The sequence below is a fragment of the Columba livia genome, chromosome 3 (genome assembly GCF_036013475.1).
Source record: "Columba livia isolate bColLiv1 breed racing homer chromosome 3, bColLiv1.pat.W.v2, whole genome shotgun sequence".
NCBI lineage: Eukaryota > Metazoa > Chordata > Aves > Columbiformes > Columbidae > Columba > Columba livia.
This window is the reverse complement of record NC_088604.1, coordinates 95,993,756-96,015,629: the sequence shown is the minus strand read 5'-3', so window position 1 is coordinate 96,015,629 and position 21,874 is coordinate 95,993,756. Positions and strand designations below refer to the sequence as shown.

At 41.3% G+C, this 21,874-nt stretch overlaps 1 protein-coding gene across 14 annotated transcripts in view; it reads right to left on the bottom strand.

Annotated features, from left to right (window-relative positions):
* Nucleotides 1–3,397: 3,397 nt before the first annotated feature.
* The window catches only part of TRERF1 (transcriptional regulating factor 1), a 100,360-nt gene continuing 81,883 nt past the window's right edge, over nucleotides 3,398–21,874 (bottom strand). For 6 of the 14 annotated variants that reach the window (XM_065058339.1, XM_065058343.1, XM_065058340.1 and 3 more), the window contains 13 exons: nucleotides 21,448–21,497; nucleotides 20,553–20,706; nucleotides 19,352–19,600; nucleotides 15,657–16,026; nucleotides 15,028–15,088; nucleotides 14,273–14,412; nucleotides 13,416–13,519; nucleotides 12,145–12,220; nucleotides 7,132–7,220; nucleotides 6,235–6,348; nucleotides 5,280–5,468; nucleotides 4,574–4,782; nucleotides 3,398–3,938 (listed from right to left, as the gene is read on the bottom strand). In XM_065058339.1, the coding sequence (XP_064914411.1) occupies nucleotides 3,617–3,938; nucleotides 4,574–4,782; nucleotides 5,280–5,468; nucleotides 6,235–6,348; nucleotides 7,132–7,220; nucleotides 12,145–12,220; nucleotides 13,416–13,519; nucleotides 14,273–14,412; nucleotides 15,028–15,088; nucleotides 15,657–16,026; nucleotides 19,352–19,600; nucleotides 20,553–20,706; nucleotides 21,448–21,497 (2,127 nt within the window). In that variant the 3' untranslated portion in view covers nucleotides 3,398–3,616. The remainder of the gene's footprint in view (nucleotides 3,939–4,573; nucleotides 4,783–5,279; nucleotides 5,469–6,234; nucleotides 6,349–7,131; nucleotides 7,221–12,144; nucleotides 12,221–13,415; nucleotides 13,520–14,272; nucleotides 14,413–15,027; nucleotides 15,089–15,656; nucleotides 16,027–19,351; nucleotides 19,601–20,552; nucleotides 20,707–21,447; nucleotides 21,498–21,874) is intronic. The other 8 variants (XM_065058350.1, XM_065058346.1, XM_065058349.1 and 5 more) reach the window with 7 other exon arrangements.

Here is a 21,874-nt window from a genome sequence, read left to right as displayed (position 1 = left end):
AGCTCGTATGGCGCCGTGCGAGCTCCCGACTCGCCTCCCCACCCCCGGCTCCGCCTTCCCCGAGCGTTACCTCAGCGAAAAACCCGCCATGTAACGGCTCCTCAGCCTCCAAACGTGCCCACGCCGTTTCCCGCCAACGGCCCCTCAGTCCGTTCCCCTCACACACGCTCTCCCCTTTCTGTTCTCATTTTTTAACAACTCTCAACACATAATACCCACGTCCACCTGACTCTACAAAGGTGAACACATTTTTTTCTTCCAATAGAACGATTCAGGAATCCTTTGTGGAAAACACACGAACTTTTCAACCTCTTCCCCCTCTTAAAAATAAAGGTAAACACCCTATTAGCAAAACTCAGCCAATTATATTTCACCCAAGTATAAAAACGACTGGAGATGCCATATAAACCCCTTACTTTTTACACATAAAAATAGCAGGTAATATTATAACACAGTTTCTGATCAGTACCAAATATTTAAGGGGGCGGGAGGAATAAACAAGTACTAATGGATGCCACTAAGCCACCCTAATAAATCCAGGTAGGCATTAAGCTGTGTGCAAGTCAAATGCTAACAGCAGGAACCTGAAACCAGCATAGATCACAAACATATATATATATATTTTTTATTTTGTTACTCCCTCTGCCACCTAAAATTACAGTCTGCTTTTTACACTGAGGCACCTAAAATATTTACAACCATCTTCTAATAAAATAACACTTAAATATTGAAAATAATATTTTTCTCATAAAATATGTTTTCTCTATGTACAAGTTTTATCAAAGAGGACCAAATTCAATAGTGAACAGTTTTCCATCAACCATCAACAACGAAACAACTTTTCTGAAATAAAACTATGTCCAACTTATGTATAAATAGGCAGAACAACATCTGTTTAACATCAGCCAATGCAACACTTAATGAAGTCAATGTCTGAGGCCTTAGTCATGTACTGTTTAAGAAATATGCCTTTTTTTTTTTTCCTTATGAACAGCTTCTTTGGTTATCATTGTTCTATTATCTTCTTGGCTGTACAATAAAGCAGCACCCAATTAATGTTACAGAACCAGGCTTATATGTGTATATATGTGTTTTATATGTACTAGGTATAGCACAGATACCTGTCCCGTTGTTTCTAGAAAAGTTCCACTTTAACATAGAGCTGCTCTTCAGAATCAAGCCCACAAATTTCTACTGTATTTTACCCTGTTCTTCAACTAAAACTCTCCCTGACTTAAATTGTCACTTTGCTTAAACACTCAATTTTTTTCCCCCACCATTATCAGGGGAATTTGAAAACATGTTTCCATGTTCCAATGTAGCAGCCTTTCTCAGAAAGGTCCTTTAAAAAGTTCAAAATGATACAGGTTTGGAAGAGAGTAGACTCCAGCAGGAATTTCTAAGACAGAGCCCTGAAAGCCAGCACAAGTTGCCGCTCACAAAAACCTCCACTTTGCAAACCACCAAGGCTTGTGCAATCTACAACATGTGTTATCAGTGGATGTAGCTGGCAGCACAGAGCTGAGCAGCCGGTCTGTTGAACCCAGGTTGCACAGCCCCTGCAGAAGTGTCACAGCAGGGACAGGAGCTGCTGGGGACTGTGCTGACTGGCAGTTTGGGAGAGGAAAGGCAGCTCACCTGAAACTCGCAGGTGCAGTAATTGAGAACATCATCCCTTACGTAGCAAAGGGAGCGAAGTTCCACCTGCTGGTCAAAACCAACTAAAAACCCAAAACCACCTCCCTCCAAAACAAACAAACAAACAACACCAAAATCAAACAAACCAACCCAAACAACCAACCAAAAAACCCCACAAACAACAACCACCAAAATACACCTCTGGAACAAGCTCTAAAAAACACTGAAACAAACCACATACACAGGAACTTCACTAACCTGAAACTGAGAAGTGATTTCCATTCTCCCGAAGGGTTGCTCTTTAGTACGAGAACATTCAGCCTTAAGTATAAACTTCAGGTCATTTGGCTTCACTTATTTGGCTTTGACAGAGAAGGCGCATCTCTGCCAATGGGTCCCACTGGTTTTGAACTTGTGTGGTCTGGTACTCCTATACAAAAGTGCCATGGTTTACCCTCATTTTGCATAGTTATACAGGGAAGAAAGACAGCAGAAAATATGTACCACCATCTCTCAGATTGTTTAAGGGAATGCGGAGGGGAAAGAAAAAAAACCAGAACATGCAACCCATGGAAAAAAAACAAAACAAAACAAAACAAACAACCCTGAAATCTGGACGATCTGAAATCAGCCTTATAAAGTTGCTAACTGCAATGCTCTTCTACTGCGCGAAACTCACAAGAAAATCAGTGCTACTACCTGTGAAAGCTCTTAAAAAAAAAAAAAGTCAGTATTCTTGTTCTGTAGTTAAAGGTCCCCTCAACCTAAATCCAATTCTTCCTTAATTATTCAGTTCTGCAAGGTGCAAATCTTTTGAGATCCTATTCACTTACAGAACCAAAGCTAAATTTATATAAATTGTGTTAGATATCTAGCATGTAGATCTGAACCTAAGAGAGGACAAACGGTAATTAAACAGCAACGTCAGCTCACTTTTGGAGCATGTTCTACTAAATAAACATTTGAATTTGATGTAATGAGGAGGATTGAAAATGACACAAGGATAACATTTCATGCCTGTAAGGAACAGCTAACATGTTAACAATCTCTGCTCCAGCAGAAGAATGTCTCCCTGTATTTGCCTGGTGAGAGAGCAAGCTCCTGCATTGCTCGAGCATACGCCCTCCTAAAACCACTGAGATGGCTATTCAAAAGTGTGATTTATTGTCATAGCAAAATCATTTCCAGTGCAAACTGATCACCAAGGTGGCGTTCCTCGTTCAGCATTCCCATCAGATGATGTGAACCACAGTACAGTCATCTTCTTTCTTCAACCCTTGAATTAGGTCATTTTAAAATCAGCAGATCAAAACCTTGCTAAAATGGAAGCTCTAAAATGTACAGTGTAACCAGCTTTTACAAACTGCCTAACATGTATGCATTAAGGCAAGAGAGAACTGAAAAAGCACTGTGATATACAGATGATACAGTCACTCCTGTAATTATTTCACAGTTAAATCAGATTTTCTTTTTCCCCTCCACCTCCCTTAAAATGACAGCACGAAGACAAAGAATGTAATCATCTCCTTAACAGAGATGACATTGTGTCTCTAGAAGATGCTAGAAGTGATCCAGTACAGGCAAAAAAAAGTTCCATCAAAAGTGTGTGAAAATCATTCCTCTAATTGCGTTGAAATGAAACTTGGAAGAGTTAAGGACTAAAGAACCTGCATCTGGCAGGAAGTGCCAGCAGAACCATGAACTTCTGTAATTAGTGGCCTCGGAAGTTATCAGCAAAATGAGCTCAGATAAAAACACCTTATAAGAATATTTGTACCAATTATTTATTTTTTCCCCTAGAACACAAATTAATAAAAAAAAGGGAAAAAACCAGATTTCTTTTTTTCTAGACCTGGATAAAAGAATTATCATTTTCAACAAGTAGTTTACAATCAGTGGGGAATAAACGAGCAGTCCAAGTTTCCTGATTGATCCATTCAGGCTGTGCTCAGTAGCTGTCTTTATCAAACAACTTTATTTACAATTCAGCATCATCCTGCAGTAGATCTGCATCTTCATCATCCAGTAAGAGGTCAGCATCCATGACTTCATTCTCCTCCATGACATCACCCAGCTCCTGAACAACATCGTCGTCAATGTCACCAACATTTTCAACATGTTTAACCAAACTCATGTGATCCAGAGGGATCAAACTATGCCCAGCTGGCCCAGTAGTTCTTGCAATAGTGGCTGCCATTTCTGCTGCCACAGCAGCTTTTTGAGCCTTCTGCCTTTGCTGTTCTTCTTGCTGTCTGTGAGTCTTCATATGAGCATTGCGGCTTTTGATTTTGAAAAATACCCTAAATTTTAAAGAAAAAAAAAATCAGATAAAAATGCATTGCTTTTGATGAAGTGAGCCAAAAAAGTCTCAACAACATATCAGTACATTTGCTTCCTTGTCCTGAAATAGAAGTCAGTGAAGTCTGCAATGCCATGGTGAGAATTTCAGGGACAGACTACCAGATTTATACATCCTGACAGTATCAAAACGGCATAATCTGACTCTGCCGCAGAGGTATTTTGTAGCTCCCACAGTTGCTGCAGTATCTATGCACATCCTAATTGTCCCTGTACTCAGTTTCACAAAAATCTTGCACAACAGGGGAAAGGTGAAGGAATCCCACGTTAGGATGGACAAACAAAAGCACAGAAACGCAAGAGAAAGTTGCCCACTGTCACATGCAAGCCTGTGATGAAGCAGGAAGCTGGACTGTCAGACGTAGAAATTCTAGTAGGTAAATAGATTCAGGAAAATTGGAATAAATACTGCAGAGGAAGCATCCAAAACATCACGCAAACGAATCTCTGAAGGTTTTGGTAAGAGGATGTGTGATCTAAGGGGCAACTATTATTTTGAGACCATCAGAGCAGAGATTGTTCATGTGGAACATAAACAGGCAAATGGAATGCGATACTGCAGTCAGATTTCACTTACTTGCCACACTCCTTGCAAGGAAAAATTGTTGTTGGGTCGGTCTCACCGCTTGTTGTGCTGTGGGCAGGAGAACTCTTGATGGAGCAGTAGCCGCTCTGTGTACCAGATTTCTGCTTAGTGCCTGGAATGGTGCATCGCGGTTTTGTCACCTGATTCGTACCTCCATGAATGCGAGCGTGGCCATTTAGCGCTTGTCTGGAACTGAACACCTGGTGGGGAGCAGGGTGAAGGGAAGAAAAAAGAAAACAAAACAGAGATTAGGAAATACCACACTGGAACAGGAACTGCAGAACGCAGTATGCTGAAAGCATATTATGATAGAACAACTGCACACATCTAATGTGCACAATCTACTTGGTCAAATGCTGCTTGCTCTCAGCTCCATCCCACTAGAGTTAAGGAAACTTAATTGTAATAAAACAAATGAGTGAGCGATCCTATTATTACAGTTGTTTAACAAAAAAGATAATCAGAGCTTTTACCATACTTTATTTCTAATTGATACAACATTTGCGGATTCAGTTTTACGTAGAGATCAGCATATTGCCTATATTTTGTGAGGTGGGAATTAAAAGCAGGCAAAATGATTTGTCCAAAGATATTCAGGAGATATCACTGGTCAGAAACAGTCTAAACCCCTGATTTCCAAAATCACAATTCACTAGTATGCAGCACCCCCCCCATTAAAGATACCAAACACACGTACAGCGCCACAGTTTGGCATTTCACAGATGAAGGAGGACGAAGAAAGTGAAAGACTCTGAAGGGCAGGCAGATCTATAGGTCCAACAAGAGGTATAGCTGGTGGGTCAGGAGACTTCTGCATTTCCCCTTCTTCCTTTCTATCTTCTTCAATCTCCTCATCTTCCTCTAACGCTTCCTCTTCTCCACTTGTCTGAAATAGATCGTGCATTTAAGAAATACTAGAAATATGATCAAAGACAGACAGTACTGTATAGTAAGACATAGTACTGGAACAGCACGCTGCTTACTCAAGTCTGCTTCCAGGTTTCAGTATTTTTTCCCAATTCTGAATTATCTCCTGGTCCTGCTAGAACTACCACACCCTAATGGATGAGCTACCGCTCGTGAAGCTTCACTGCAGTGCTCAAAACACCTTCAGCTATGTTACAGAGCTGTAGCTTCAAGAATCTACAGAGATGTTAAGGTGCAATACTCTCCCCCAATGAATGAGAATATATGCTATATTCAAAGTCAAATTAAAGGACTTATTTTAAAAACAAAGCCCCACATCTCTTAAAGAGTACTCAAGCTACCAGTAATACAGACCTTGCACACAAAGAATTGCATTGCCAGTCTGTGTAAGTGGTATTTGTACTAGAATATTAGAGCAGCCTTTAGGAGCAAGCACAGGCACAGGAATAATTTACAAAGGTTTACCTGCTTCATCAGTAGCAAACGCAATAATTGCTGGACTAGAGTTAGATAACACACTGGTCAACACATTTTTATGTCATTACAGTCCAGGAACACAAAATCTTGGTGTAGCTGAGGTCACAGAATGCTGATACAGAACATCATTTAGAATTATGGAATAATTTTGGCTGGAAGATACACCATCTAGTTCAACCTCCTCCTCAAAACAGGATGAACATAAAAATTATCAAGTATTAAACTCTCTCATATTCTCTTAGACTTACCAGGCATTCTTCTCTTTTTTTCTCTAAGCGTGTTCTGTGTTTCCGTCCCAAATGCAAGATTTTCTTCCAGGTATAGTAGTATTCCACACATTGTGCAACCGTCTTAGACTTAACCTGCAGTTAAGTAGTTGCATAAATAGTCCAATCTCAATTTTCTGCTTTAGTTCAACACAATTTTATTAGTCTTTATTTCTCAAACATTCAAATGGAGAAAAAAGAGAGTCTGACTACAACAGGAGTACTCTTGTAGAATAATGGGGTTTAGTTATTGTTTTTCATTCAAATTTGTGTTGCCTATTTTGGCTTCAGCACAGTTCTCTGTGATTCTCCAGAATCTAGTCAGAAAATAGGAATATACTTTTGTACCTCAAAAGTGCACAATACCACCAAGAAATCTAGGAATTAAGATTTGGTTCTCATAAACCCAAACGTTTATCAGCATTTGAACTAACAAGTAAAGTATTCTACCCTGAGATGTATACACCTTGTCTTTTCTGCTTTGTGGCAGAACATGAAAATTAAGCCCAAACAGATTCTCTCTTTATTAACAGGTTTCAAACCTTTCCGGTGCAAGGCTCAATGCCAGTGAATTGAGTACCTTTAATACCAAGAAGATAGCAGAGCACCATACTTGTCCCACACGTGGAATGCCATGACATGGATTCCAGGTGTGAAAACTTTTACATATAACAACAAGATGAACAGATTTTACTTATTTTTAACTGGTGCTGCGGTTGCACACACAGGTGCACCAAATGGAATACAGCACTTCGGTCAGTGTTCTTGTAACTGCTGCTGGCTCTGTGCCTGCAGTAAGCCAGTCTGGCACTGGAAGGAAAATGAAGGGAACAGAATACAGCAATGCTAAAAACAACTGACAGACAGAAATAACCTTACCATTTTCTGTACAAATATGAAATCTTTGCTGTAGGTGGACAATGCCTCTTTGAACAGCCTCCTTTCTTGATGCGTCCATTTATCAGAGCCTTAAAAAAAGAAAAAAAGAGTGAAGTCATTATAAGCTATAAAACCCCACCACCTTGGCATTGATGTAGTATCCAAAACAAAAACTGGAAGACCTCAAGCACACATTAGTGATTGCTGCTATCCAAGTACAAGTATGGCTGTACTGACTCAGACCTCGAGTCCATCTAAGTGGTATTCGGTCTCCAGCAGCGGTCACAGGCAGTTGCCTGGGAAACAGTAAGATCAGGGCAAGCATATACAATGCTTCTCTCTAGTTTTTCCTAACCTCTGACCACTTTTGGCACAGGGGATTTCCTGAGTCCATTATTAACTATACTTGTAAGCGCTGACTGACTCTTCCTTTCAACCAATTAAACTTCTTGCACCCGAAACATCCTTTGCTGAGGAGTTTCACAGATCAGAAGACCCTCCGTGTGAAGAACCACCTCCTTTTCTTTGTTTCCTGACTCCTAGTAGCCTCACTGGATGACCGTTCTTTCTTCAAGTGGAAAAGAAAGTGAACCCAATCTCTACTATCATGCCCATGCTGTTCAGGACTGCATGTCCTTTCTGTCACTCCTACACCTTTGGTCATTACTGCCGTCCCTCTCTGAACCTTCTCCAGTACTAAAACACCCCTGTAGAGATGAAGAGAACAGAAAGGCACACAATAGTCAACATATAAGCCATCTACAGACTTGCACTGTGGCATCACCATGCTACCTGTCATCTAAACATTTGACTTGGGTTTTTAGGCTGTTGTAAAATCCAGAGCTTTCAGAGAACTAGCATTATAATCCCAATGTCTCATTCAAATTAAGAAGTATCGCCACAGAGCTCATAATTCTATATGTAAAGCTTGTATTGCTTATTCCCATATATGCCACTTTATGGTCAACTACATGGAAGTTCATCTATCATTTTGTTCTCCAGACAGTAACTTTTGTTAAGGTCCTTTTGCAGCTCCTCACTTGCACAGCTTGAGGTAAGACACTAAAATCCTCTGTGACAGAGGTCACAAGTAAATAGAGATTGTAGCAACACGCAATACACACAAAGTACTTTGATAATTTAATGGAAGCTGTATACAAAACTTTCAAATATTGTCACTCTGTGTGTGTTTCACCAGCCTAACTGCCCATGAAAATGTGAAATCAACATTTATACTGAAATGAATTTTGTGTGTCCTCAGTATCAGTCCAACAGAAGGAACACAGGACTCCTCTATTGCATCAAAGCAGCATCCTGTTTGTAAGGATGGACAGCATTACATATGTTAAAAGAAGGATACGCAAGAAGCCAAAAAGCGCATGCCTTTGAAATGACTTACACTATGAGAAGATTCTACTTCAGTCTGAGAGTTTCTGAAACATTAAAAACTATCAAAATAAATCCCTAATATTCCTGTCAATGTTACCATTCTCCATAGAAATGCTTGCATCCATGCTGAAGTCAATGAACTTGGGCTTGGCATCATGCATGGTATTGACCTCTACAGGTTACTTACGTCTATTAAAAAAATACATAGTTTTTTTATTAACTGCAAATGTTTTGCTTTTCAGCAGCAACTCCCAGGCTCACAAGCTTAGAGTAGGTATCTCACCACTCCTTCATATGCTGGAAACTACAAAATTAACTCTTCTGCAAGCTGTTTTCTGGAGGTACTGCTTTTCCAGTACTATACTGGATAGAAGCATGCATTAGTTATTTCTGCAGAGATTTACACTAAAGCTCTCTTAAGCATCAGAGAAAGGCACTGGCTTCAAGCCATGAGTTTTATTTATTCTGTTATCACCCAAAGATCTTTTTGCTGACACATTGCCTTGCCATCTTTCCTACCCCTGCACCAGCATCGTTCCCTTCTTACATAACTTGCCAGTCATCTGCACGTACCCTCCCTCTGGGCAGGGATAAGTGCACTGATTCAGTCCAGGAGCCTGCTCTACTATGCCAAAAAGTAACTTTAAAAAGCACAACACCACCAAAGGAAAGTTTTGGCAAAAATCTAGTGATGCTCTCCTGTCTTTACCCTACCCTTCTAAAAAATAATAATAAAAAAAGAATCACTTCTGTGGACTAATTTTATTGTACACCTATGGAGCATTCAGGCCTTACAGACTTTCCCCAATAGCTGTGGTATTAGCAGAGACCCTTACAAGATTATGAGGGTTAATTGGAAGTAACCTAATTAATAGAATAAATCCTGTGTAGGAAAAGAAACAGAAGAAAAGCTGTTTTTAACCCTGGTTGCTGGGAAACCACTTTTGCTCTTGTTAGCTTGAGGGAGATACAGAGAACGTGTATAGAGAGATCTGCAATGCAGCAAGAAAGAATTTTGGACTTTGGAATACAGACAGAATTTTAAAGCTGATCTTTAGGTTTAGATATTTATTCTACATTTTGTTTTACCTGCCATATTGGTTTTGCACTGGTTAACCAACAATAAATACCTTCTACAAATCTGGGGGCTTTGGGCCCATCCTGTTTGTTTCAAGGGGGCTACACCTACACCCAGGGAGCCCCCCAAGAGGTGGCTCAAATCCATCACATACGGAATATGCTGGGTCTGATCCACAGCCTGTCACAGTAGGTGCAAGTAGTTTCCTGAATGCCTGAAGCACATTACTTCAGAGACCATCTCTCCTGCAATTCTCACTGCAGGAGAACTTCCAACCTGAGAAATTCCACTGTTCAAATTAAAACTACTCAAGAGTTTGCAGCAGCACTCCTGTTAGATATGTGTTCCTTCTCTCTTCCCTGAAACACCATCCTGACAGACAGTGCAGCATTAGGACAGAGAGATCAGGGTGTTCTTCCGAGCAGCCCTGGGTCAGTATGCCCAACTCTCTTGGCACACAACAGAAAAGCCTCAAGTTTTACAACTTACTTCCCTCACAAGCCAACAGGTTTCAAAGATGAGCTTGTACCCTCATTTGAGGGCAATGTTAAGGATGAGTTTGGATATTTACTGTTTGTGGTATCAGTTAATTCTCATGAGTCAGTGCCATGCTCTGTTTCAGCCTATTCCACCTTTAAATGTGGTAGTGCCTGATAGCTGTGATTTCTGAGTAGAGACCAGAAAGCCCAAAGAGTTAACCCAAACAAATGCCACTGGAAATTACATTAAGCTATTAATGCACTAGATTGTGAGAAATTCCCATATGCCTTGACTGGCTGATTATCAACCACAAATAAACCATTATTCAAGAGCTGCTGCATGGTACTAGAGGGTGGCTGTCAATATAAGTTGCAATCACATGTTGCATTCAAGAGCATTAGTAAGTAATCCTTTGTCTTGTTATTTCATGGTACTTAAATCCAGACTGGTGAGATTTTGTTTCATGCTGCGATAAGCAGAACCAAACTTCCTTTCCTGCTTAAGAAACAGGAATACACTGATGTCCATAGCTCTCGGTGCTAGCTAACAGAGATTAGTGTAATCTCATGTGAAAGATTAAACAAAACGGTCCCTCCTGGCCCCCCCCTGCATCACAATAAAATACTTTCTGAAACTACTGTGAAGTTGCTTCAGTTAAGACTGTTCCTCCTCCATCACACAGGCAGCAATTTCTTATCTGCTCTGCTTAATTAGGCCGCTCACTAAAGATGAGACTGCTGGGATATCTTCTCATCTTCCTGTTCTCATCCCCTGGACTGTCTCACACATATGATTTGGTGTCATCTCTTCAGACAAGAGAGCCTGGTCAAAGTTCCTGGCTGATGTCCTCCTTCTCCATCCACTTCCATGTCCACCCTTTGGACTGCAACAGAGTTGTCACCAAAGACACAAGGCATCTCCCCCATCCAAGACTCAAAACCTGATCTTCACATTTATTCACTCTCATTATCAGCTGCCATCCAACATGTTTCTGTTCTCGCTCTCAAGCCAAGGGGTTAAGGAGTTGCTTTACAAAAGACTCTTTGTTACTTGGAAATCTGTCCAGCGAGCTGCTACAGCCAGGAAGCAGCTCGCTTCTATACTTCTGTCACACAATGATTATCACTGGAAATGAGTATATGACCCTGGACATTGTGACGGACTGACCACCAGAAGATTATTGGCTTGCTTCCTATTGAGCCTAAACTGGAGATAAATTCTCAAGTCTCTAAGTAAACCTCTGTTCTCTGCGTCCAAGCAGTTGTTAGCCACTACAAAGCACTGAGCAACAACATGGAGGGCTTCAGAGGAGAGACATTTGCTACCTATGCGTTAGTGACACAACTCAAGCCCAAAAGCTTAACACCACCTTGTGTATTTCACAGGGCATTTCTGCTTCATCACCAAAATGCAGTTTTTGCTGTGTTAAAGTAGTCACAATCCTGCAACTGTGGTGTTTGTTGCTTTGTTTGTGTTTGTTTGGGTTTTTTGTTTGTGGGTTTTTTGTTGTTTGTTTTTGTTTTTTGTTTTTATTTTTTTTTCCTAGATCCATGCAAAGAGAGGCTCTGTATTTAGTACCAAGACACTAGGAAGAGTTACAGCACTGCCTCTATGGGAGCATGCTCACGATTATCATATTAATTTATCATGCACCATCACCTCAGAAAAGGAAGGCATGACGGCAGACATTTACATACCAGAAAATGAAGACCTTACTGCTAGTAAATTACAATCTATGAAGAACAGCAATTTTAAAAGAGATCAACAAATTAAATTTAAGTTTAAAAGAAGAAAAAAAATACTCAAAACAGTTTTAAATCTGTAGAACACTACACAGCAACATGGATGCAAAGTTTCTGTAACCCTCAGTCAGGTAAAAAAATGCCCAACTTGTAATAGAAGGTTGTGGAAGCCCCACTTGGCACTGCCCACATCAGCTCTATGTTAGAGGCTGCCATCCTTGCAGCAGACAGCAGAGAGTGCAGCGTTATCCCACGCTCCAGCCTGGGATGTCAGCCTTGCACTCTATACCAGCAGATACCGAGATGGCAGGAAAACCAACCTACCGGCGTAGTGGTAATTTGCCAAAGGGTGACACTTCAATCTCACTGGCTTTCTCAACAGCAGCTTCTCAAGAGCAACCTAAATGAAAAACCAGGGAAAAAACAGAATTAGCAAATGCAGTCAGCTGCTGCATACGTAAGACTATTTGGTATCAAGATATGAATTAATTTTCTCTCTTTTTTTCCTTTCTGCCATACAAAATCACATCAAATTTCTCCAAGGCCCATTAATGCTGTACCTCACAGAAGAGCACCTAATGCACACCTGTCCTGCCTTAATTAGCACAAATGTGGCTATTACTTAGCAACTTCCAGCTCTTCTCTCTCTTCTGCCTGCTACATACAAGTAGGTTTATAGTGTTTGATTTGATAGTGCTAATTAATACTAATATTTAACAGTTGGTTTGATAGCATTAATATTTATAGTGTGAGGTCTTTTAGAATATCTGTTTAGGTCAACATCTGTCATGGATGACAGCTAATCCTCCTTTGGATCAGGGAGACAGATGATTTGTGGATCCCTAAATTTTTTCCTGACAATGCAGACCCCTCTTATACAGCAAATTTCATGTCCTGACAGTAAATTCAGTCCCCTGGCTCAGATGCCCCCAGGCACAGCTAACAGAGCCTAAGGAAACTGGGATGCAAGCTGAAATACACTGTATTAGACAATCCTGTGAGATTCATTCCAGCCCTGTGTTCTGTTGCATTTTGTTTTAAATTGGCTTTCCAGGAACTGGTGCAGGGCCCTGTCTTTCCCTAACACTGGGCAAAATGGATGTTTTGCCCTAGTTAATAACATTTCCATCACTAAACTAATGCAAATATTTGAAATGCATTATTTATTTGAGAACTGCGTGCAATTATCTCACAGTTCTGAACAAATAAGTAGATGTGATTGCTGCCACAAAAAAAGGGTTTTAATAAGGGCCAGAAGAAGACTAAGCTCTCTCTGACCAAATATAAAGCTTGTGAAATAGCAGGGCTGGAGCAAGCACTGGGAGACATTCAAAGCCCCAAGGCTATAAACTAAGTAATCTTATCTGTATGAAATATACAGTAAGCCTTCAGAGAGGCACTGCTTTGAAATTTAAATTTATTAAAGAATGAAAGGGAAAAGTCATTCCCCAAAAATGTTACAGGATGTTTAAAGCATCGCTGCTAATCAATCAGAAATCTCTTTTTTATATAACCATATCTAAATCCATTTAATAAAGCATGCTAATTTATCTGCAGAAGAGGATCATATCTCCCCTTTCAGCTTCTTATCTTACCATAATATCTCCTTTCGCCTCAAAGAGAGAGTGCAAAGCGTATTCCGAGTTAGTTCCTCCACCAGGTAACACACTGGAACAGCTCATATTTAAAAGGTCTTCCACTGTCAGAAACAAGTCAACATTTTACTGCTAATACAGCAGCTTGTCAGTCAAACATCCAGAGCCAAGGACTGTAATGCCACTCAAAGACAATGCAGTTCAGGGCAGCAGCTTTTGTAGTTTCTCTCCCCATCACCTCCTCTTCTGGTTTAGGATCCTTCACTGGAGGAGGGGATCTGAGGGGATTCGCAGAGCGTATCCCTGGCGTGGGACAGGCACTGCAGAGCTGGAGGCAGAGATGTGGCTGTGAGGCAGTGGCTTGCACAGGCCAGTGATGTTGCTGTGCCAAGGCGGCTCCAGCCAGGGTAGAGAAAGAGATATGAACCACACTGGAAGCAGGAACAAACTCTGCTCAGGATTGGTAGAAGTCACTGTCACATTTCTTCTCATTTATGGTCACAGGACAGGCCCAGGAGCCACCAGCTGCCTCTCATCTGTGATATCTGCCCTTACCAGGCAGTTCATTACCCAAAAAACCCACTGTATGTTACAGATTCAGGGTAAGAACATTATATAGTGGCAACAATCTTTCCCCCTTGGCTGCCAGAAAACACATAATCTAGGCTTCACTTTAAGTGCCACTATATAATGTTCTTACCCTGAATCTGTAACATACAGTTCTGGTATCATGATCTGCATTTTTGCTAGTTAATACTCTTGAACATTTTGAACAGTATGCACATGATAAATCAATGTGAATTTCTTCAACAGGCACAGGGTGATGTACGAACTTCTAAAAAGGCAAGGCACTGTACCTCTTTGTTGGAAGACTTTGTTCTCCAGTTCTGGCCATGGTTTCCAAACCAAAGTAGCCTTGTGCACATCTTCTTCCATTAGCAACCTGTCCTGCAGCTCAGGAATATCAGCCTGGAACCTGGACCCGATATTGATTCGTCTATAAAGACAAATAAATTAATATGTATTCAACTACACAACATGCAGAAGTCACATTAGTGTTCACTCTGTTTCCAACAAAACTTGTATTACACTGGAGTGGCAGGAAATTGCATCAGATTGCTTTATGCAAGGCTTTACCCTCAGCTCAACAAGTATTTCGAATATTAGAGAACTGAGCTCTTCAGGGGAGAAGAACCAAAATGTCAATACACAATTTAAACTATACTGAGACATGATACCTTATAGACAACCCAAGCTGGCCTACACATCTGCTGACCAGTGAAGAGGCTAGATGATGGAAACAACTTTGTGTTCCACACAGAATGGCACTCTTCAGCAGAGAGCGGAAAAAGACATTACTGCCAAGGGACAATCCTGTTTGCATTCTGCCCTGGTATGAGGACATTCCAGGTAACACAAAATCTACACCTCCCACAGCTGCTTCTCTCCCAATGTCCTCAGCCACCATCCAGAGGAACCTCAAATGCATCCAGCCCAACCCAACCTCAGGCAGTTGATCACCACCTGCCAAGTTCAAAACACTTCAGGCTGCACGCTCTAGGCTAGACCTAGTCTATAAAAGCATTCACAAAAACAATCTTGTTTTTCTTACGGTTCAACCGTCTGTTCTCCAGGCCCAGGCGTCACCGGAATGACACTTCCATCAATACTATCTGAAACAGAGATTGGAGTTTTGGAGTTTAAAAGGGTATTTTGGTAACAACTGTGTCACTGCTGATGCTCTACCTCCTGGGCTCCATTGCCACCTCCCTACTATCCAGTCTATTAAGGAAAAATTACCCTTTAACAATATTTAGACATGGCAACAGTCTAAATCGTTACAGGTAACAGAAATGTCCTAACTTGCAGAAGTTTCTACTGCCCTAATCATGTATGATTAGACACCTTTTCTTGTGAAGCACTGAACAAATACTTAAAGTGAACCCCAAGTCTGAAACCACGTATTTTCCCTGCACTTCAGATGGCCCGGATGCAACAAGAGGCATGCCCGTCCTCTCCCCACTGCAAGAGCACAGCCTTACTCACTGGTTAGCCTCCTCTGTTCATGTTATGCTTTACCACCACACCTCTACAAAACCCAGGGCAAAAACCCCGATAAAGATGGGCTTTTCCTGTGGTGACTTTTACATCAGCGCACATGAAAGTCATCAATGTGATAACACCAGAAGAGAGGACAGTGGTATTTTCTACATACTGCCACTCTGTAAATGTAGTACTTACTGGAGCGACACAGGAGCACCCGTGGAGTAGGTGTCAGTGGAGTAAGTGGCAGCTGGGTATGTGAGGTGCTATGAGATGATGTGATAACACTGCTGAAGAGACCAGACCCTTGCCGAACTGGACTAAGCATTGGTGGCGGAGTGTAGGGGGGCAGCTCGTGCGTCCGGTCTAGCAGATGATCTCCGAGGACACGGGGAGAGCGAAGCTGACTCTGGTACAGGGTGGCACCAGAGTGGGACATGCTGAAGTTGAAAGTAGGAGGAGGTATGAAGAGTGGTTCGGGTCTGTGCCGATATTTCTTCTTGTCCTGCAATGGTTTGAAGTTATCTTCCAATTTTACAGCAGTCTGATGAGGTTTTTTGCTAATTTCCTAAATGAAAACACGTAGAACTTGAGTATTTAGGTATGCTTAAATGTGGTTTGCACAAAGTCCCCTACAGCTTAGGGCAACAACCACAGAAAAGTTGTTACCACCAGGCAGTTATTCAGGTACCACCATAATAAGCCTGGTCAGTAAAGTACCTGTTCCTACACAGAAACCTCAGGCAGGGGAGTAAGAAAATCCAGGACAAATTACACTCAGGCTCCTCCGCAAGCCCTCTTGGTAAAGGCCGAGCTGAGCCTCGGGCAGACATGGAGAGGCTGCTGCCTGTTTTTGGAGGTGAGGGGAATGGCTCTCCCAGGCCTTGAGTCCCCCACACCCTTCTCCAGCTCCACCCAAACACCCCAGGCACTTCAATTTGCACTGAACACATACAGGCTGTTGGGAGTTATTTCATTACTCAGTCACGGTTTATTGGAAACTTTATACGAGATGTTTTCCAATGCATTTATTTTGTTTGACTAGGAAGGACACATGAGCTCAGTGAAATTACTGCAGGACTCAGCAGCAGGAAAGGAAGAAAAATGTAATAAATTCAAATTCTTTGCCTCTTATCACTACATTCCCATCAGCCTGAGTACAGTCCAGCTGCAACAAATCTTGAACTTAACTCTCTCCTCCTTCTTTGGAGCAAAAAGTGTAGTAGATGACCATTTGGGAAATTCACACACTGTAACATGCCTAGAATTCTAGAATTTGAATGTTAAAAATCATTTAACAATAAACCCCTAGAATCCAAAGAAGCAGAAGGCACAGAACTTGTGCAAACCTGGAATCTGGATTTGGGGAGGGGGTAGGGGAGCAGGTTGGGGAGGATGAGGTGGGAAGAAAACAGGTTGTGCTTTAAGAACACGCAGAAGCTGGCAGATGAACACAGTATTAAATATACTGCTTTCAGGTGTTCAGATTGTGGATCTTCTTTACGATAAACTTGAAAAGCCAACGAAAATTTTTGACAGATAGGGTTACTGCAGAATGTCTGCATCATCCGGTAAATTCTACTACTACATGAAGTAAATTACTACTATGTATGTTTAGACAACATACATCTTTACACCATGGGTGGTTCTTGAACATCACATTCACCCAATAAAAATCATGTTAAAGGAGTGTTAGCACAGTCGTCCTTTATCCTTTATGTTAATACATTCCAGCTTGTGGAAATGTTTTTGATTACAGAGGTCTTGTCCTCTCTGTTAGATCACGGCTGTATCCTCTCCAACAGCTGTTGACATTTTTTCTTTCAAAAAAAAAATTAAGTTTTGGAAGAGTTTTCCTTTTGCAGGAAAAAAAAAAAAACAGCTTTACTGAGCATTTTGTTTATAATGGATATTCAGAACAGCGAAAGGTTGAGGGTTACATGTAAGGACAGACATAGTCCATCACAATGGTGAACATTTAGTGTTCAAAAAGGAGAAAGGGGAAAAGACCCTAAACTCGAGGAGAAAATAGAAGAAAAAAAGAGGAAAAACAAACTACAGACCAAAAACAAAATCCACCCCAAACCACCACACTCACAACAAACAAAGAAACCAACCTTAAAAAAAAAAAAATAGAAGGCCAGATCCACATTTTTGATCAAAGGCTCGTTTTGTTCTGCTCTTTAAATGTGAAAGACCTGGTGGTCCTTTCTCACTAGTGTAAAGCAAACTAACCAACCAAGACAACATCTTGGAAGTCCTGGGTAGATCCTGAGGGACCTCACTTGACTGCTCACCGTCCTGTAGCCTTGCTGAGTATTTAGTTTCCTTCTGCTATTTGATTTTACCAGTTCCATGAGCTTTGTGGGAACTTTTCTGGACAGCCCAAAGCACAGCATAAATAAATGCAACACAGCTCCAGTTCTTTGGTATTAAGAAAAAAAGAGTCTCCGATGGCACAATCTCTCTACAGAAAAGGAAACTCTAGATCTTTTGATCTTTGAACATTTCCAATTCTGCTACTTACATAAAAGATAGGATCCAGAGAGGAAACTGCACAAGTTTAGTTTGCTTGGGCAATAACAAAGACTGCAAGCATAATTTTGAGTGAATGCACATTTAGCCAGACACTGGCAGATTTAATCACAGTCAGTACACATACGTTGCAGAAACACACAAGCCCAAGCCACCTACTCTGATGTCTCTAGAGAAGATCTCCCACTCAGAGCCCAAGGATGCAGAAAAGACTGTCCCTTTTCTCTCCAGAAATTGGAAACAGGAAACAAAAATTGTGCTGCTGAGTTACAAGCTAAGTATTATGAGATGCTGGCTTTCACAGTAAAGTGGAAGTTTATGTGTAAACCTCTGTCTGAAAGAAAGAGAGTAAAAGATTGTACATATATTTAAAAGTAGTGTGTATGTCTGAGTGAAAGATCGGGAGGGGAGTGATAAATACACAATTATTATAAAGAGTCACCCATGATGGTACATGCTGTCTCCTCATTTGGCCATCAGCCTCATAAAAAGGAGGAAAAACAAAAATCACGAGAGTATTTCTTTGCATTACACAGATAATACCATACAGTACTTATACTCCCCAGTAATCTCTTATCATGGCGCAGTCTGCAAGCAAGGATTTGTAGCAACGAGCAGCATCTATTCCTACATTGGAATGTGAAATAAATACTGCTTGCTCCAGGACTCTTTCAGGAAAACAATAAAGAGCATTCTCACATCTCATTCGAGTACACATCCATTTCAGTTATACAAGTGAAATGAAAGCACTAGGCACAGCTATTTTTCCTGTATCAGAATTCCCAGTGATTAACCCTTAGATCTGATGCATGCAGAGCGAAAGGAAAAAATGACTTCACTGAAAAATTCTGAGTCTGCAAGCTTCATATTGGCTTAGAGCACACACTGTAAGCATTGCACAGTACCCTCCTATCTTCAGCTCAAATGACAAGCACATATATCTGACTTTAAAAAACAGGAAGAAGTAAAATTGCTGAATTTAAGCAACAACGTTAAAACAAAGCAGCCTGAAAAGGAAAAAAAAAAAACAAAAACAAAAAAAAAACCCAACACACAACACAAACAAACAGTAAAAAGATACTAAATCCCTTTGTTCTAGTGGGATAAAAGAATATCACGTTCCAATTTCAAATTATTTATTTTCAGCTGAGGTCTTGATTCCGCAGCAAAGGGAAAATCATTATTTTCACATGACTGGGGAAGAAGTGCTATGATGCTACAGGCCTTTTTTGTTTATTAGGCATCATGAAGATTCCAGAAAAGATTGTAAAATACAGACATTTTAGAAAGTAGCAGCACTATAAGCAAAGGGATTTAACAGGCACAGCACAGCTAGTGGCAAGAAAGGCAGCACTCACAGCGGATGAGCAGGGGTTGGCCACTTTGGGACTGCACGGTGGAGAGTAAGTCATCTTCACGAGAACGGGCATCTCGTCATCTGACACAGAGCTGGCAGGCTTGTCTGCGGCTGTGGCAGCGCTGGCAGAGGGCTGCGGGCTGGGCTCGGGTGACAGAAGCTTGACAGGGACAGACACTGGCATGACGATGGGCGCGAGGCCATCCACCTCTTTAGGCAGCGGCTGCTGGGGTGGTTTCTCTCCTTCATCCTGTACAGACAATTAAAGGCTTTCAGCCCGAGTGAGGGAGGGCTACTTCTGGATCGATAATGCTACGCAACGTAGGCACCAGGGCTGCAAAGAAGTGGCCAGCGTTACAAAACACGCAACAGCATCGCTTCTTGGACTCTTTATTTGCCTCGAGTGAAGCTGGCAGATTACTTATGGCTCCTACACAGGATTCAGCCTCGGTGATAAATAACCACATTAAGTATCTTTACAAGATAACTTGCAGGAGGAGAGATAAACACATGCCCTTTTTATCCCTGTGAAGACAGAATTCCCCATCAGGCACCTAAAAACAAAGACACAGATGGTGTAACTCTGGTAGCGCTCTGCCTTCCTGTGGTATCCCCAGTTAGGACAGAACTTGTAAAATATCAGGGCAGAGAAAGACTGACTGACGGGGCAAGTTATTTCTATGCAGAACAATTCAATCAAACCCACATTTTTGGTTTGCTATTTGTTGATACCTATAGAACTAAAACACAGGGGAGGAAAGCTGTCAAAGATTCAACAATCCTGCTCCTTCAATTAAAGCCTGGGAAGGCTTCCAATAAACATCCCTTAGTCATCCAAATAGTCCAAATGAAAATAAGGAAGACTTGATGTTCCTGATATTTCTAATATAATAAACAAACACGAGGGGAAAAAAGATTTAGGTGCTCCTGATATGACTTCGTAGGGTGTTCTTGTAATGTACAGAGAACCAGCGAGGGACAAAATACTGTTCTGTCCTCCACCACTGCCTCTGACTTTAAAGCCAGACCTCTGACCAACAAACTGGCAGAATTATGTGCATTTCTACTTACACAGGGTGTGACATAACAAAACAGCGCTGAGAAGAACAGGTTTTGACATCAAAGCAAAGCATGGCAAAGCAAGCAAACATCCACGTGGAAAGGAGAGTGCCAAATACTAAAGTAAAACGAACAGCTACTGCTACCTGTTTGAAGTTAGGAGATGCTCTTACTCCTCCGTGTGACCTCATGTGACCATTTAGAGCAGGCAAACTCTTAAACTCCTTCAAGCATATTGAACACATTAGCTTGCTCTTCCCATCAGCTCTCTCAGGAAGCGCTTCTCTGTTCTGGCCACTATTTTTATTTTCATTTTTTTAGCATGGAACAGAAGAAGAGACATTAGTTTGGCATGTTCCTTTTATTGCAGAGGAAGCTTTTTAGTGAAGGAAGTCAATAAAATTTTACAGTTAGATGGTTATGAAGCCACAAGTGAGCACGGAGTCAGTGCTGTGGAATATGTGGGCAATAACCTAGATCAGCTGCTCCCAAGATGGGGAGAAGCGAAGTTTTGAGTAGGACACGCTTATCAAAATATGGCCCTCTGTATGGAAAAGTCTGAGAACCCACGAGATCTGTCCTGACAGACCTACATTTCCCCACTCATGACAGCAGTTAACAAATACTTGGACACAATTCCCCTACCTATGGTAGACAACAGTGCCAGAATACATCTCCGCCCTTCAGAGGGGAGACCTTAAGAAATATTGCAGATCTCTTATCCAAACCACGTATTGCCCCTTTTCTTACATGCAACACTGAGAGCAAACTGCACCTCCTGCTTTTGCTTCTTCAGTTCCCTTTTTTTTTCTCTTTCTTTTTTGAAGGACAAAACACTTATTTGATTTTATTGTTAGATGAGGTGGGTGGAAATCACACAAACTTAAATTCACAAAGCACAAAACTATAGATGTTTCTAGAAGAGCAATAGCTATTACCTACCCAGAGTGCGTTCCTCACTCCCTAAGCTACAGCACTCCTTTTTATCTCTCATATTTAAATTAAAAAGAAAAAAAAAAATAAATCTTTTAAGAATACCTTTGTTCTGGGGACAGCGGCCGCAGTCTGCCATCTGACAGTTGCACCTGCTATCAAAGGAGGAAAGGGGAGAAAAGGGGAAAAAATAAAAAAGAATTTTTCAGGAAATACTAATGCATAAATGAAGGTACTCACAGCATTACGTCTGCATTTTTCATATGATTTTACTAATATTAAAAGCCTCTGAGTTGAGAGACTTGCATTTCTCTACTAAATCAGTGCCTCCATGAGCACGGCTAGTGCAAGCCTTCTTACACTCACCTGCTGTTCGAAGCCTTCATTCCGACCCAGAAGTATTACCTTTTGAAAACAGGGAGTTGGCTAAACTCTACCTGCACAATCGGGCCCTCAGGCGTTGAAAAATTAGGAAGAGCACTTTATTGTAACCAGGTCCCTCCTCCCCAGAAACAGAGGCAGAACTTCCCAA